Source organism: Rhinopithecus roxellana, chromosome 3 (assembly GCF_007565055.1).
Source record: "Rhinopithecus roxellana isolate Shanxi Qingling chromosome 3, ASM756505v1, whole genome shotgun sequence".
Classification (NCBI taxonomy): Eukaryota; Metazoa; Chordata; class Mammalia; order Primates; family Cercopithecidae; genus Rhinopithecus; species Rhinopithecus roxellana.
Window position 1 is genome coordinate 176,640,558 of NC_044551.1, and position 17,515 is coordinate 176,658,072.

Below are 17,515 nucleotides of genomic sequence, written 5' to 3' on the forward strand. Positions count from 1 at the left end.
CTGCTTTGTCCCAGACAGACCTACTGTTGCCGTGTTCCTTGGGCAACATTTATACCTGGTGAGGGCGTACTGGTCATGGAACCCCCTCCTTTTCTTCCTTCCTACTTTTAAGAAATTGTAATCAGCTGAAAGTCCACTGCCAAGCCTCCTCTCTGTTTTTGGCACAAAGTGGTTAATGCTTAATGAATAGACAGAGGTTTTGCTTTCCCTCCTAAAACTGAGGTCCTTCCCACCAGCTTAGGATTCTGGTTCACCAACCCCTTCCTGCCGGTCTCACTTCTTTCCAGAGTCCAGGCTAAGAGCAAGCAGTGCTTGCTTCAGCTTAGGAACTCTAAGCTTTCAAATTCAAAGGGGAGAACTGCGTGGGACCCATTGTGCTCACTGTATCTCGGGCCCAGGAGCCTGTGAAAGTGTGTGCAGCCCACTGGGAAAGGCAAAAAGAAAATTACATCCAGATTAATTATTTTTGAAACAAAATCATAAAAGTCTTTTTCAAAATTGTTAGCAGAAAAAAATTACATTTTATATGGGATATAGGTTCATTTAATCTGTCTGATATGATGGGATCTAGAGCCCCCTGTGGCAACCAAGGCCCCAGTGGCCCAGGCCTATGGGAGGCTTTTGCCCATGCAGTAGCGGGAAGGCCCTGCTGGCATCCAGCAGGAGGTAGCTGCACTTGGCCAATGTTTGGCAATGTTGGCCTTACACTAAGTGGAGCGTGGTCAAGAGCCCTTCAGCTGTCTCTATTCCAGGCGTGGAGGGGGCCTGAGCCTCTCCACAGGGCTGACACTCAGTAATAACTGGCTTGACCCAGACTACTTGAAAGTCTTTAGATCCTGCTAGCTCATTAGCATGTCCAGGATTTAGGCATTTAAAATGTGCGTCCGAAATCCAAGTACATGATAAGCTGATGTGATGAAAACTTACCCACTACCAGCTTCTAATGACCTAGAGTTGTAGGGAACATGAAAGTGGGAAACCCCTGATAGAGAGGCCTTGGGGAAGAACCTTTAGAAGCCCCTGGATATCCTTAGTTTGTCTCCCTGGTAGTGGAAAGGAAGTTCAAGTCACTTAACCCAATGGGATTCCCCTCAGAAGTGAAACACACAGATCCCTCCAGGGATTCTTATCTACTCAGGAGCAAGAAATTCATCCAGAACCACAGCTACCAGAGGGGGAAAGCCTAAGCATCCTAGAACTGGGTAGAAAATATTTTCAGCCATACCTGAATCAGTCAGAATAGCAAATACACCAGACAGAATTGAACACGGGAAGGAAAGCAAGGACACTGTGGAGAGGTGGCTATGGATCGCAAGAGTCTGGTACAGACAACACCTTATTTAAGTGGGAGGGTGGAAATAAGGTACATCCTCCAGAAATGTCCCTTCTGTCTGCAGCCTGCTCACTCCAGCTAGTGCACACAAAGTGGTACTGGTTTTAAGCCCACAAGCATTTCACGCAGTGGGTTTATTAAAGGACACTTAGTGGGGGAATGAAGAACAACTCAGGTGAAGGCAACAGCATCTCTCAGCTACATGAGACTGGAGGTGGGGGCATTGAGATTGAGAAGCCCGTTTCAAGCAACCTGTAATTCATGCTGGCTAAAGTGCTGAAATTTACAAATATATCAGCCTTTTGTAAGTTTGACTCGAATCAGGATGCCTCTGTGATAATGTCACTCCCCTTCTCTTATGTGCTGAGGCTTGCTTGAGGGAAAAGAAAAGAGGATGGACTTGCTATTAAGAAATGGGCATTGCTCAGAACCCTGGAGGCATCCTTTGGATGTGACCTGGCAATAAAAGGATTGGGGCTCCCATGTTTTTGGTAGTGCAGAGGGAAGTGCTTCCCTGGGCTCCTGGGGATTTTCACACTGGAGAAAGGGGCAGCAGGGGTTTTGGCCACTCTGTCTGACCAGTGGCAGCCTCCACACTTCACTCTGTGATCATCCCTTCCCTCTGTCCCGCCGTCTCCCAGGCGCCTCCACTCCAACCACCTGTACTGCGACTGCCACTTGGCCTGGCTCTCGGATTGGCTGCGACAACGACGGACAGTTGGCCAGTTCACGCTCTGCATGGCTCCTGTGCATTTGAGGGGCTTCAACGTGGCAGATGTGCAGAAGAAGGAGTACGTGTGTCCAGGTGAGGATGCCTTACCTGCTCTCCCCTCCTGTGCTATGACCCACCCACTTGTGAGCTCCCCCAACCTCACCCTGACCTCGAACACATACCCTAGCCCAGAGCTCGGTGTGGAAGGAACCCCATAGGTCATCCTCAGTACTCGGTAGTCACTTAAAAAGCTGTAATGTGCCTCAAAGGGTTTTAAAATAGAAACTCTTGTCATCTGGTAAAGGGAAATGCTAAAAGAATTCATGAACTGCTTTTTCCGCCCCCTAGTCCATTGATACTAAGAAATCGAACATTTGTTGAGCCACACATAAAATGGAAACAGGTATAACGGAGGTGTTCTAGCATCTGCTAAACACGTTCCTTTCGTCCCATTGCTCATAGAAATTGGAAGACAAGATAATGCAGGCTCTGGAGTCAGCTGCTTGGCTGGAAATCTCAGCTCTGTCCCTTAGTGGTGTGTGACTTTGGCAAGTTACTGCTCATCCACAATATGGAAATAATAATAGTTCATAACTCAAAGAACAGGTGGGAGAATTAAGTGAAATAATGCATATAAAGCACTTAGCATAATACACAGCCCTTGGTAAAAGCTAAATAAGTGGAGCTTAATTATTCTAGTTTAGTGGGCCCACAAAATGTGCTGAGCAAACATAAGAGTTTGATCTGTGGGTAATGGAAATGTAACAGAAGCACAGATTGCCTGTGGAGCACAGAAAACAGAATGGTGCAGACACAGAGCTGAAGGCAGCTCAGATCTCTGGGGATGGAAGGTGACTGAGTAACCCAGGAAAATCTTCCCAGGGGATGTAGCTTTAAAACAGAGTCCTGGCTGGGTGCGGTGGCTCATGCCTGTAATCCCAGCACTTTGGGAGGCCAAAGCCGGTGGATCACCTGAGGTCAGGAGTTCAAGACCGGCTTGACCAACATGGTGAAACCCCGTCTCTACTAAAAATACAAAAATTAGCTGGGCATGGTGGTGGACACCTTTAATCCCTGCTACTCGGGAGGCTGAGGCAGGAGAATTGTTTGAACCGGGGAGGTAGTGGCTGCAGTGAGCCAAGATCATGCCACTGTACTCCAGCCTGGGCCACAAGAGTGAAACTCTGTCTCAAAAATAAAAAATAAATAAATACATAAAACCAGGGTCCCAAATTTTACTTGTTTTTACTTTGCATTGACACCTTCCATTCTCACCAACTCTTCCTTTTTCTGTGGTAAATAAGTAGAGCTAATTCCTTGACTTCCTTAAAAACAAACAAACAAACAAACAAACAAACAAACAGACAGACAGAAAGCATTCAGTTGAGAAATTTCCCAAAGAGGTATTTTGATTTCCAGGAAGCCAGTCCTGGAATTGGGGCCCAGTGTCCTCTAAAGGCTGAGCCTGGGTAGTTAGCATGCAAGAGGGAACAAGGACCCCAGGGAGCTTAACCACTGTGGGCTCTGCATTTCTCTCAGCTTTCTAAACTGGTGCCCACCTTCAGTACTAAGGGTTTACTGGGCCTTAGCATGGGCTGCTGGACTCCAGTATGGCCAGAAGTACAAACTGTCTGGCCTCTTCTGCTGTTAGATCACACTTGCGATTCACAAGAATTTTCCTTGAATTCAAGTTCATCTCATTCTCTGCCACTTCCCCTGTCCTGTTGTTATTTTATCATGTTATTTATTATCTGAAAATATTTTAACATGTCTCAAGCAGTACCTCAATAACTTCCTATAGATGCCCACTTAGAAATCACTTCCCATCAAACACATATAATGAAACCATTTATCACGCAGTCACCAAATTCAAATATAGCGACTATAATTACAGTAATTATTCGGCAAAGGGTACAATATCGGCATAAGTGAAAGAAATAATTATACAGTGCAGGAGTCATCCAAGAGGTAGTGAGAAAAACCAATTAGAATGATAAAACACATCATTACAGGTGAGTGCCAGGTTTAATGTAGTATATGACCACGCACGCCGCTTTGTCAAAGAGCACCTTCCCGTCAAAGGTGCGGCAAGACATTGCTCACCTAGCAGCAGTCAGGATCCAAAACCGTGGGAGAAAGGCTGACCCTCCAAAGTCCAGGAAATCTGAATGCCTCACTCTCTCTCCTTTGGAAAGGCTAGGTCCAGCAGACAGGTTCATAGTTACGTGGGAGCACCTTTATCCACTTCTGTTTATAGCAGTTAATCCCATTGCTTGTGATGGTCCCTGGAGCTTCTTAGTATGAAGCCAGGTGTCTTTTGAGAACATGAGAGTGTAGTCCAAAGGCTCCAGACATGACTATGCTGTTAACCTCCACCCTCTCACCTGTAGTATGAATTAAGGGCAGGGACATATGGAGACACCTAAGCGTGAGGGATTCTTTAAGTGCCTTAGCAGGCTCCCGTGGGTTACAAACTAGAATGCTGTGAGGAGTCACTCTCTGAAAAGGTTAAGGTCAGATACAAAGGTCTGGGGGCTCTAGTGCATGAAGATTGAAGTCCCACTATCAAGAGTCAGGTGAATGTGGAACATGCCCTCCGAAAACTTTTGCCATTATGTGGGTGCAAAAATAATTGCGGTTTTTGCCATTACTTTGGCAAAAACTGCAAATACTTTTGCACCTTTTGCACCAACCTAATATGTTTTCAAAAATTGTTAAATGCACTTGGTGAGACAATGACAAAACCTTGAGAGGAAGCAATGTGGAGGAAGGTTCAGTCTGTGAGTGTGCAGTTAAAACACAAGTGGTCAGTCTTTGAGGCCCTAGAGAAGGACATTAAGGAGAAGAGCTATCTTCAAGGACTGACCACACTCCACACGCCACCACCAACAGTGCCAGTCCTGCCTCAATGCCTGAGCCCTACACGGCACCTGAAGGACACTGTTTTGTATGGACCTGTCTGTGGTGGGTTGTTCGTTTGTTTATTTGTTTGAGACAGTTTCGTTCATGTTACCCAGGCTGGCGTGCAATGGCAGTATTTTGACTCACTGCAACCTCCGCCTCCCGGGTTCAAGTGATTCTCCTGCCTCAGCCTCTTGAGTAGCTGGATGCTAGGCACCTGCCACCATGCCCAGCTAGTTTTTTGGATTTTTAGTGGAGATGGGGTTTCACCATATTGGCCAGGCTGCTCTCGAACCCCTGACCTCAGGTGATCCACCTGCCTCACCCTCCCAAAGTCCTGGGATTATAGGCATGAGCCACCGCACTCGGCCCTGTGGTGGTTTTTAACTGCAAAAACCCCAAATGCCCCTCATTCAAGCTATTCACCTGTTAAACCACAGGAGGAGAAATTCAGTCAAGAACTGAAGACAGGAACTTCTCTTACAAAATAGAGGTCATCCACTCAGGAGGAAAAGAGGCATCAGGGTACCAATTAAGCCATCCCTGGGCATAGCTTCATCACCAGCAGTCCCCATCCAAGCAGCATAAGAAAAGCTCCCTGAGCCTTTAAATGGTATCGAAAATTTCACCAAACACATGGCTCCAGAGACAGGAAAGAGCTTTATCTCGCTTAGCCTGTGAGGGCTCTGCCTGCCCAAGTCCCTGATATCTCCCTTTGAATTAAATCCAGCTGTCTGGAGCCCAGCTTCTTCTCCCCAGAAGCCCTGGATATGGGCTCCTTATCACTTCAGCTAACCCAGAAATTTGCTAGCAGTGCACTTTGGCAAAATTCATCTCCTCTGTCACTTGTACCTTTCCAGTTGAAGGCATTTATTTTCTTCCTCTGGGGAGACTATTGGGAATTTTTCACAAGGGTGGGGAAATAGATCTTTACTTTTTTATTAATTTTTTTCCCTATGTTATACAACTTGACTACTTGGCTCCCTTCAGCCTCTGCTGAAAGGATTTCTGTGAACTTTTCTTGTTTCAAGAGGAAGGTCAGGGTCCTACGTCTAGAAGTGTCTGGTTGCTTGTGACCTGAACCAGACCAGAACTTTATCAAAGTTCGTGATCATAGACCAGAGAAGAAATTCATGTTACATGAGTTGCAATTTGTTGGGTTTTTTTTTTTTTTTTCATCCTTATCTAAAGGGTTTATTTGAGGATTTAAATTGTAGGATTTATCTTCCACGTGTTAATTTTCTGGTACCTTAATCTGGAAGGGTTTCTACCAGTCATAATTTGTAATTCAGGGTTATTAGTTGACCTCCTGAATCAGTTATCTCTTTGCTTTGAATGTCTTTGAACCCATTGGTTTGTCCATCTGTTTCACACTTACCTGCCCTTGGCCTTAAATGTGAGATATCCTCTTCTACAGACATTAATCTTGTCTTCTAGTAATGAGGGGCCACGTCGTATACTTTTTCAGGTGCCCCAAATGCCTAGAACAAAGCTCGAACCTAATAGCCTCTCAATAAGCACTTCATTTATTATTAAAAATGAAATATGCTTATCTCTCTAGAAACAAGAAACTTTCCCTTTTTGTCATCTTTTTTTTAAAATTTGGGACCAGTTACTAAGTACAAAGATAATTAAGGTAAGCCATGACCAGCCACCCATCTCCTTAGGAGGTTTTAATTAAAACACCATAATTGGACATTGCAGGGATGAGATTATTAGGTTTATTTGGCCATTCCCAAAATTATCATGCCTCTGGTATTTAAATCACATTCATTTATATTCTCATCATAATTGCTCGAGTCCCATTGTCATCGCAGTCTGTTGTTGGCTTTCGAAAGGCTAGAGGCCAGTAAGGATGCTTAATTTGAATACTGGAATTAATTTATTTCCACATGCTCACAAGGCCATTGGAGCTTTCGACTCTGCACTTTTACCAAGTGAGGTTTTTTGTTGTTGTTTGGACTTTCAAATATTCTGTAATTTTTTAAATTTTGTTTTGAATCGACACACAATAATCGAACATGCTGATAGTGTACAGTGTGATGTTTCAATAGATGTATATATTACGTAAAAATCAAATCAGAGGATTTAGCATGTCTGTCACCTCATACGTTTGTGGTGGGAATATTCAAAATGCTCTCTTCTAGTTATTTTGAAATATACGACACAATATTGTTAACTGTAGTCACCCTACTGGGCACTAGAACACCACAACTTGGTCCTTCTCTCGAACCGTAACTTTGTGCCTGTGGATCAGTCTCTCCCTATGTCCTCCTCCGGAATACCCTCCCCAGGCCCTGGTAAGCACCATTCTACTTTCTACTTCTATGAGATCAACTTTTTTGGATTCCACATATAACTTAGATCATGTGGTATTTTGTCTTGTGTCTGGCTTATTTCACCTGACCTAACGTCCTCCAGTTTCATCCATGTTGCTACAAATGACAGGATATTTTGTGGCTGAATAGTATTCCACTGTGTATATACAGCACATTATCTTCATCCATTCATTCACTGATGGACACTTAGGTTGATCCCATGTCTTGGTTACTGTGACTAATGCTGCAATGAACATGGGAGTGCAGATACCTCACCAACACAATGATTTCATTTCCCTTGGGTGTGTACCCAGTAGTTGAATCGTTGAATATGGTACTTCTGTTTCGATTTTTATGAGGAACCTGCATACTGTTTTCCACTGTAGCTGTCCTAATTTACATTTTTACCAACAGTGTATAAGAGTTCCCCTTTCTCCATATTGGTGCCAGCATTTGTTATTTTTTGTCTTTTTGGTAATAGCCATTCTAACTGGGATGGGGTGATAGCTCGTTGTGGATGAGGTTTTTTTAAAGATAGAAATAAACACAGCTCTAACACAAGAGTGTTTGATCATCTCTAGGGTAGCTTACACAGTCTGTGTCTCAGTCCCTGAGCCTGCTCTTCCTACCTCTTGAGATTCCAAGACTCTGATGGTTTTCAATTTCATGGCAATAAATAGAGGAATTTGGGGTTCCTTTTGGCAGAGAAAGAAGAGCACAGGGCTAAACATTAAAACATTGTTGTTCGCTAGCTTTATGATCTTGGGCAGTTTGCTTAACCTCCCTATTCAGGTTCCTCATGTCATGCTAAGGGGGAAAAAAAGAATGGAACCTAAATCATGGGTTTTATGAGGATCAAGTAAGATAATATATACAGAGCACTCAAGGCAGTGTCTGGCACATAGTACACATTGAATACACGTTAGTTGCTATTATGAGACTGATGGCTACTCTCAGTTTGGCCCCCACTGTGTCCTTGGGCAAGTCCCCTCCTCTCTCAGGGCTTCTCTTTCCTTGCCATCTCTATGGGCCCGTCTAAGTCTGAAATTCGGTGGTCTTTTTCCCACTCATCTCAGCAGACAAGTTAGGGCCTTTTGCTTTCAGCGTGATCATCATCCCCATCTTACCAATTGGGAGAACAAAGTGGCTGGGCAGGAGCCAGGTCCCTGGTTATGGCTCAGTCTTTCTTCCCTCTGATAACTTCAGGAGCAGTTATACAAGCAGCAGAGATGGGATACCAGGCACAATACCCACGCGAGCGGCCGCAGGGACTTGCCCTGTGAGAGGTTGGGCTGGAGACGCATCCCTCCCCTCTCACTCACTTGAGTGTCCCCTGGACCGGAGGCAGCGCCGCTAATGATCACTGAGGAGCTGGGAGGGGCCTCCACTCTCCCAGGCTCTGCTCTGTCCCGCTTGAAGTCATCAGGCCGTGGTCCAGGGGGCCTTAAAGACATCTGAAGGTTAGGAATTGTAGTTTCTGCCCTGCCCTGTTTGGCACAGAGACAGCTTTGGCTTCAGATGGAGAGCCCAGAGCCAAAGTGGTGACCAAGACCTCCCAGAGGGGAGACATGTACTTCAGCCGCATCCCCATCCCCCTTTTCTGGAGAAGAAATCCACCTCAGCAGAGCAGCATTTTGGTGCCACTGAAAGAGCTCCAAGAACAGATAGCGTGGACGCTTATTTAAAAATGAAGACACGAAGAGCAAGTCCACATGCTCCTAAGCAAAACATCTTATAACACGGGTTCTATAGCCTAGTGCATCACTGTGCTCTGAGTTAAGGCCAGTAGATAGGCTCGTTCAAGGACAGTGTGGGTCATGAGACCACCATAAGAGCATGCTGTACAAGACGAATACACATGTGCATGCAGACAGATGTTCCCCTTTCATCAGAGATATAGAGAGTGATTCCTTCTATCCCAATATAAAATTGCTATTCCCATTCCCCTCTGTTTCCCAGCTTACAGTCACATAATTTGCTGGGTAAAATGGTAGGTGTTTCCTTACTTTGTCCTCCTTGGAAATCCACTGCCTCTAACTTCCCCAACATGTGTGGACAGTAAGGGCTGGGTTTGTTGACAGAGCTCAGTAGAGTGCCTAGGACACCCTGGCTTGTGCAGGTGAGATGGGCTCAGAGGGGCCCCAGGTATCTTGGACAAGTGATTTTGCCAGCATGGAAAGCTGTGGTGGAAAGAGGACAGCTGCAGACAGATTCCCATCTCCCACAGCCACTCCACCTCCCCATTCTACAGCTCATCCTACCTACCAAAGCCCAGGTACTCAGAACTCAGGGAGCTTCCCTCAGGGCCCTTCCAGAAGGAAGGCTCACCTCTGTAGCTTTGTGACATTTAGCCCCTCCACATCTGCCAGGCTTCTGGGCTGGTGTCCTTCATGTACTCATCTTCTCATTTAGCCAACGTATGCTTCTGGGTCCGTGTTTTGTGTGGAGCTCTGTTTTAGGCACCGAGAGTACACCAGTGATTAAGACTGAAAAAAACACTGCCATTATGGAATTTACATTCCAATCTCAGTCCAGACAGGGAGCAAAGTGGAGGGACTTCTGCCATCTAGTTCTCCGTGGCCCACAGGGAATGGGCTTGGTCCATTGACACTGATCACAGGAGAATGTTGCTAGGGAAAACGAAGCCATCTTTCAACCTCATTGTAAGCCAGAAGTGTTCTGTTGAAATAGGAAGGTAACTGTCCTCACCATGTGTGAATGCCTGGCTGGTGAGCTGCCAGCCCAGGGTGCTATCAGAGGCTATAATTACCATTGTTTCTCTCTGCGTAATTAAAGGTGTTGTTAGTGACCTGGTTAAGGAATCTTTTTCAAAGACTTTTTTTGCCTTGACAGCATCCCTTGAAATGTAGCACACACAGTCAAACAGAATGGGAGTCACCCTGCGGGAAGACCCAGCGAGTTCCCAGAGGGACTCAAGGCTGTGCCCTGGGTCTGGTCTAAAACAGAATTCATTTCAGAACGGAAGTCAGAAAGGGGTACCTTTGGAAGAATTCCGTGTTAGAACTTCCACCGCCGTTATAAGCCCTTGGATACGGCATCTTTCTTTCCCCTTTTCCCACACACCCCATTCAAGTAACATTTTCACAGATCAGAAGAGGGAGGGCCATCCAGTCCCTCCGCCTGAACAGATGGAAAATGCAAGAGTTCAGACTCCCATTCCTGACATTTCCAAACAGGAAGGTGTCCCAAGTGTGGGGCTTCTCCCTGGCTTTGTCAGGTGTGCTCTTCTCTTGATATGGAAGGCCAGGTTTGGCAGTTTTCTTTAGGGAACGCCATCTGTACTTCAAACACCCTGACATCTGAGGCCAACCGCTCCCAACCTCCCTTTGATGTGGGTGATGGGATGGGAGCCTTTCACACTGTAGAATTCCCTTTGCTGTCTGCAAAGAGAGGTGGAGCAGAGGAGGTAAAGATGTTAGGTATTTTCACTCCTTCCCAGAAAGAACTTCAGTAATCATGCAATCCAAACTCCTTATTCACTGACATGGTACCAAAAAAAGCTCAGAGAGAGGTACTGTGATTTGCCAAAGGTCTTACAGACAATTTGCGGCAGAGCAGACCCAATAATAACAACGAACATTACCAAGCTCTTACCCTGTGCTATATATTCTTCTAAAGACGTCTCAGGCATTACCTACCTTTGCCTTCACAACAAAACCATGCTATGAAATAAGTATTGTTATTTTCCCCATTTTACAGATGGGAAAACTGAGGCACAGGGAAATAAGGATGAAGTGATAGAACCAGGAATCAGATAGAGGCAGTGGGACCCAGAGCCTACACTCTCAGCCACAACACTCTCCTATTCCTGAGCCGAGGCTCTTACAGGTTGGCTCTCTGTGGTTTCCAGTTTCTCAGAAGTGTAAAGGCTTTCCCAGTTTGGAAGAAAGCCAGTATCATCACTCTCTCTAGGAGAATGTTCCAGCTGGGAATTTAGTGTAAGTCATCATCTTTCTGGCATTTTCCGTGGTCTCCATTAGATCCACTTGTGTGGCACTGGCAACTTGGAGGTCCATGTACCCTGGACAAGAATATTTTCTCAAACATCCCCATTCTGAGGCCATTTTTTCAGTTTTTGTTTTGTGTATATGTAAGTGAGGTCAAGGGAAGTAAGAATCTTTGGTCACTGGGCCAGCACTTTGTGGGAAGGTGAACATTCCAAATTAAGCTGTAGATGTCAACTGGAGCCCTTACAGGAGGATCCACCCTTGGGGCCATGAGGACTATTGAACGCAGAGAGCGCGACCCTCTGTTTGAAGCCTCAGCGTCCCAATAGGACACCAGACTCAGCTGGTCATCTGGTTCAACCCCAATAGCTAGACCCACTCTGGCTTCCCAGACTCAGTTTCTCCAGTGAACAGGGGCCAGACCAAAAATCACTTTTTCCCTGCAGACTTTTTTCATGTTCTGTGTTTAATCTACAATTAAGAGCCCCGAGCCAGAGGCCCCACGTCCAAGCAGTGAGGCAATCTGCAGACCTCATCTAAGTTTGGTCTCAGTCATGGCTCTTTTCCCTGAGAGGGCAATCTGGAAAGACACTGAAATAACCCCCATTGGCTACATCCAGCAGCAGTGGGATGAGGTCCTGGGAGGGATGTGGAGTTGAGCTTCTATATTGGACCAAAAAATCCACATTTGGAAAGCTAACCGTATGATTAAGAGTCTTACCTCACTTTGAGGGAATAGTCATAGCATGAAAATGTTTACAATGTCTTTAAAACATTTGCATTTACTTCTTGTATTCAGGATTTAATGTGACCACCAGAGAAAGTGATTTAGATTCCTGGTGACTCTTTGAATCTTGAGTTGGGTTAGTAATGGATATCTCTATCTACGTTTGGCTTTCTAAATGAGCTCCTTGGGTACTATTTGCTTGGCTTTCTATCACTTTGCTTGAAATTCACACTGATTCTCACCTCAAACAAAATTAACAGCTGGCTTCAAAATATGTAGTAACTTATTCACCTTTTTTTCAGGTGAGATAGGTTTTATTTGCATGTTCCCTAGACATAGAAGCCATTTGGAAATGCCTCGGGTGTAGCTGCTGATCGGGGTATTAACACTTCGACAACATCAATGCCCCAAATGGGGAAATTCTACCACCTGGTTTTGGTAGCCCTGTGGCTTGCAGCCACTAGAGAAAGGTTTAAAAGCTGTATTTACACTCAGCATCCAGTCACCAGCTAAGAGTCAGAACCCAAGATGCACCTTGGGAAAATGGTCCCATCGTATGCTCTTTGGATTCTAGCAGCATATTTTCATGTGTGATTGACTCTGAGGGCCCCTCTTCCTCTGAAAGATGGAGATGGCAGGGTAACAGAGCAGGTGGAGCAACTCAGACTATGAGGTCAAGGTCAGACTCTCTCCTCTTTGCTGAATACTTAGCCTGTGGCACCTGTGTCTCCCAGGTGACAGGAGATGTCAGCTGGTGATCATTTTTCAGATGGCTGTCAGGTCATGCTGTGCCCTTAGGATGCTGGTTAAGCACACAGAAGCCCAGGCAGCTCCTGACACTGACATAAGTTGACTGTTGTGCCTTGGCTCCACAGCCCCCCACTCGGAGCCCCCATCCTGCAATGCCAACTCCATCTCCTGCCCTTCGCCCTGCACGTGCAGCAATAACATCGTGGACTGTCGAGGAAAGGGCTTGACGGAGATTCCTGCCAACTTGCCGGAGGGCATCGTCGAAATGTAAGTGCACCTGTCTGACACCCCCCACAACTGTCCCTGGCGAGTTCAGCTCCCTGTCCCAGCCGATCACCCACTAGGCCATCAGCATGTGGGGCTGTGGGAGCTAACCATAAAAAACACTCAAGAATCTCTTTGCTGTCCTTCCACACTTTCCCAGCTATGATAGCTTAGTGGTCAAGAGCATAGACTCAAGATCAGAATCAGCAAGCTGTAGCCTGGGGCCAAGGATTCCCACCACTTATTTTTGTAAATAAAATGTTTTTGAATACCTCCACATCCATTTATGTGTGTCCTGCCGTGCTCGCTTCGGCAGCACATATACTAAAATTGTGTGTCCTGCCTACGGCTGGTCTCGTATGGCAGTATTGAGCAGCTGTCACAGAAGACTGCATGGCCCACAAGGCCTAAAGTATGTTCTCTCTGGCCCGTCCCAATGAGTTTGCCAATCCTCGCCTTAGAGTCACACTGTATTTGTATCCTGGCCATACCATTTACTAGCTGTGTGACATCAGGTAAAATAATGTCTCTTTCATCTTTAGTTTTCTCACCTATATTAATGTGATACTTATGGTATGACACCTCAATGGGTCATTGTGAAAACTAAATGAAATACTACCTGTGGAGCACTTCATACAGTCCTCTGCACATGGGCAGGTACTCTGTAAAATAGTGGTGGAAGTAGTAGGACGTAAATAAATGATTCACTCATTTCTTAGCTACCATTATCAGAAAGGAGGACTGAGCTCCTAATTACCTCAGATGTGATTTTTGTCCTCTCGATTAGATCTTTTTTAGGTAACGACACAAGATTGTATATGTCTCTGTGTATACATGAATGTCAAAAATTCCAGTAAAATGTATTTGTCCACATAGTTCGGTCTAGTCTACTCTCCCCTCATACATTAGAAAATGGCCAGTATCTCATTCTAAAATGAGTAGAGGGCCAGTCAACATTGACCTCAAGGTTACTCTTTAAATAGCAACTATTGTTTTCATTTTTCTGCCTTCACCTTTAGTTGGCTTGATTAAAAAGATCGTTATATGGAACCCTTCTACTGAGAACATCATTCGGTAAAATCCCCCCAAATAAAAGATACATATTCCCCTTGCCTTTCTGCTTTGTCATAATCTCCCCCCTTTCTTCTTTCCTCCTCCTCTTCCCCTTCCTCTTCCCCTTCACTGTGTGTGCCCTTCTGTTCCTAATGCATTCCAGTTGAGGGCCATTGACTCTTTCATTCATTCTTGTATTCATTCAGTAAACATCTGTTGTGAGCCCACTGTTTTCCTGTCATTGTTCTGTGCTTGGAAAGACAGGAACAAACAAAACAGACACATTTCTGCCTGTATAACACTTGCATTCTAGTGGTGGAGGGGATAAACGAGCAGCAAAGTAAAGTAAGTTAGATAACATGTCAGAAGGTAGATTCTATGGAGAAAAATAAAACAAGAAAAGGACAGGAAATAAGCGAGAGAACCAAACGGCTATCTGGAGGAAGAGTATTATAGGTTGAGGGAATGGCATGTGCAAAGGCCCTGAGGCTGGAATGGGCCGGATATGCTCCAGAAAGCCGGTGTGGCTGGAGTAGAGTAGACAAAAGGGATGGTAACAGGATGAGATCAGAGAGGTAAGGAGGGGCCACATCCTGGGATGTGTTAAAGACTTTGGCTTTACCTTGATTGAAATGGAAAGAAGCACATGACTTACCAGTGGAGTGGAGTCTTCACTTCTTCTTTCTTCATCTACTTTGCCAGCTTTTCTTTGATTCCTTTACAGTCCCATTTTCCAGCCCTAGCAGACACAACCCGTGCCTCCATACCATCTGGCAGGCAGGAGCTGGTCAGTAAAGAGTCCTTTCTTCCTGCCATCCCCGCCTTCTGCGGCCCTCCGCCTTCCTTTCCACAAACACTGACAATTCATTCCCTTAGGGTTTTAATGCACCTCTCCTTCAGTCACTGTGGTCCAGTGCTCCAGCTTTAGAGAGCTCTCCCTCTACAGAATCTACTTAGTCCTCACCTACCTCTCCTGCTCCTCCTACGGCCTTCCAACATACTATCTAATTTACTTTAAATATCTCCCTCCTTCCATCATTCCTCCTCTTTGCTATCCTTGCCCTCTTTCCTTTTTACACTGTTTCCCTTTCTTTCTTTCTTTCTTTCTTTCTTTCTTTCTTTCTTTCTTTCTTTCTTTCTTTCTTTCTTTCTTTCTTTCTTTCTCTCTCTCTCTCTCTCTCTCTCTCTCTCTCTCTCTCTCTCTCTCTCTCTTTCTTTCTTTCTTTCTTTCTTTCTTTTTCTTTTTTCTTTTTTCTTTTTTTTTTTTTTTTTGAGACAGAGTTTCGCTCTTCTCACCCAGGCTGGAGTACAATGGCACAATCTTGGCTCACTGCAACCTCCACCTCCTGGGTTCAAGCAATTCTCCTGCCTCAGCCTCCCGAAGTAGCTGGGATTATAGGTGCCTGCCACCACACCCAGCTAATTTTTTTTGTACTTTTAGTAGAGATGGTGTTTTACCATGTTGGCCAGGCTGGTCTTGAACTCCTGACCTCAGGCGATCCACCCACCTCGGCCTCCTAAAGTGCTGGGATTACAGGCATGAGCCACCGTGCCCTGCCTCCTCTTCATCATTTTCTCCCTCCCTTGATGCATTTCTCCCCTTCTCCCCCTTGCTCTACCCACGGTCTTCCCTCTTCTCTTCCCCCCTCCGCCCATCTCTTTCTCCACCCAGTTAACCTTCACTTCCCTTCCCTCACCATCCACACCACAATGGGCCTCTCGCCCTCCTGCAATGGATGTTCAAGACAGAATTCTCGCCAGCCCTCATCTCATTTCAGATTCCTATGTATTGTTCCTTTCCTTCCCTGCCCCATCTTATTCTTTTCTCCTTCCATCTGCCAGGTTTTATGTTTTCTCTTTGGCAGCCACAGACTGTCCCTTGGCTAGGTTCCAAAACTGCAGTCTGATGAAAGAGTCCAGTCCAGGTAGCCAGGCTGTAGCCAGTGAACCCACCCCAGCCCTGACTGAGGGGCTCTGGGCCTGCCACCCCGCTTCCACTTCACATCTCTATACTCTCAGCTTGGACCTCATGGATACACAGCTCAGCTCTCCAGGAGAGAGAAATTGCAGATAACCACATCAGAGGTGGGCTTTGTGCAGGCCAGACCATACCTGGAAGGTTGGACTCACACCTGGATGTATTGAAGTTTAAAAGCAATTTGACAAGCCAGAACAGTAATTGCCAAAAGCCTGTCTATTATGATTGAGTTTTTCCCTGATATCAGGTAAAGTGAGAAAAACAAGAACAATGTGATATTTTTCTATTGAGCAAAAATATTCAGTTTAAAGGAGCATCCTTTAAGTTTTTGGACTTCCTTATTCTGTTATCATTGTTTTTAAAAATGTCTTTTACTTTATAAAATGATAGCCACTGATGACAGAGTAGTCTGTGTGTGTTATATATGTGTAATTATTGTATAATTATAATTTATGTGTATTGCATAGTACACACACCACAGATTGCCATAACTGGCAAAATAAAAGGTCTTGTCACCACCTAGGCTTTGAAATCCAAAAGTCTGAGAATGACCATCCTAGCTAGAGTGTTTCCAGAAATAAACAGAGACAAACAACCAAGAGGTTAAGAGTATAGACTGTGGATCCCAGCAGACATACATTCCAGCTTTGACTCTGCCTTGTAGCCATGGACAGATAACTTTTCTGAGCCTTAGTTTCCTCAGTTGCAAAACACAGAGGCTAATGGCACCTCCTTACTGGTTCTTAAGAAAGTTAGGTGAATGAATATAGTAAAATGCTTAGCATTGTGTCTGGTCCATAGGATATACTATATTAGCAATGCTTGTTGTTAGTTCACACTGGCAAATACTACAACTATCACCACGACCTTTATTAGGATGATGACAATAGTTAGAAACCACATCCTAGGAGCTGGAGCTACCTACACTAAAGATTCCTCCATAAACATGGGTCAGTTCTTTGAAGGGTTATGGTTGAGAGAATAGGTTCTGGAACTAGACTTGCCACTTGCATTATGACTTGAACCTGGGAGTAGCTCATCTTCATGCAAATGTATTCGTATATGTAAATAAGACTGCCCCTGTGTATCAGGCATCCACGGTCTACCAGATGGATTGCCCAGGACTTTTCTTGCTGTGCTTGCCTCCTCCTCCTCTGTGATAAAATGAAACTGAAAAATTAAAGCAGAGGTGACAAGTCTCTATGGTTGGTTAGGGAAGTTCGAGAGGTGACATGTAAGAGAGAACTTGAGAGTGGGTTGGAGCGGGGATCCTGCTTCTTCCATGTATCTGGGGACCTGTGTGATGGCCTAAAAGTCTTTTGCCATGTGACAGGTCAGCAGATGGGTGGGAAGATGAGAAAAAAGGGAGCAGAGAGTTGAAACAGCAGGATGCACCCCAGGATGAATAGGAGGTATCTGATTTATCATTCCAAAGACATCCAAATGTGGCTTTTTTTTTCTTTTTCTTATTGAGAGTTCCACCCCTTGTCCATGGCCACCCATATAATCCA

At 45.2% G+C, this 17,515-nt stretch overlaps 1 protein-coding gene across 1 annotated transcript in view; it reads left to right on the forward strand.

Moving 5' to 3' along the window:
* SLIT3 (slit guidance ligand 3) overlaps positions 1-17,515 on the forward strand; it is a 651,942-nt gene that overhangs the window by 485,674 nt on the left and 148,753 nt on the right. The window contains exons 8-9 of the mRNA XM_010358190.2: positions 1,975-2,138; positions 12,835-12,976. Of these exons, the coding sequence (XP_010356492.1) occupies positions 1,975-2,138; positions 12,835-12,976 (306 nt within the window). The remainder of the gene's footprint in view (positions 1-1,974; positions 2,139-12,834; positions 12,977-17,515) is intronic.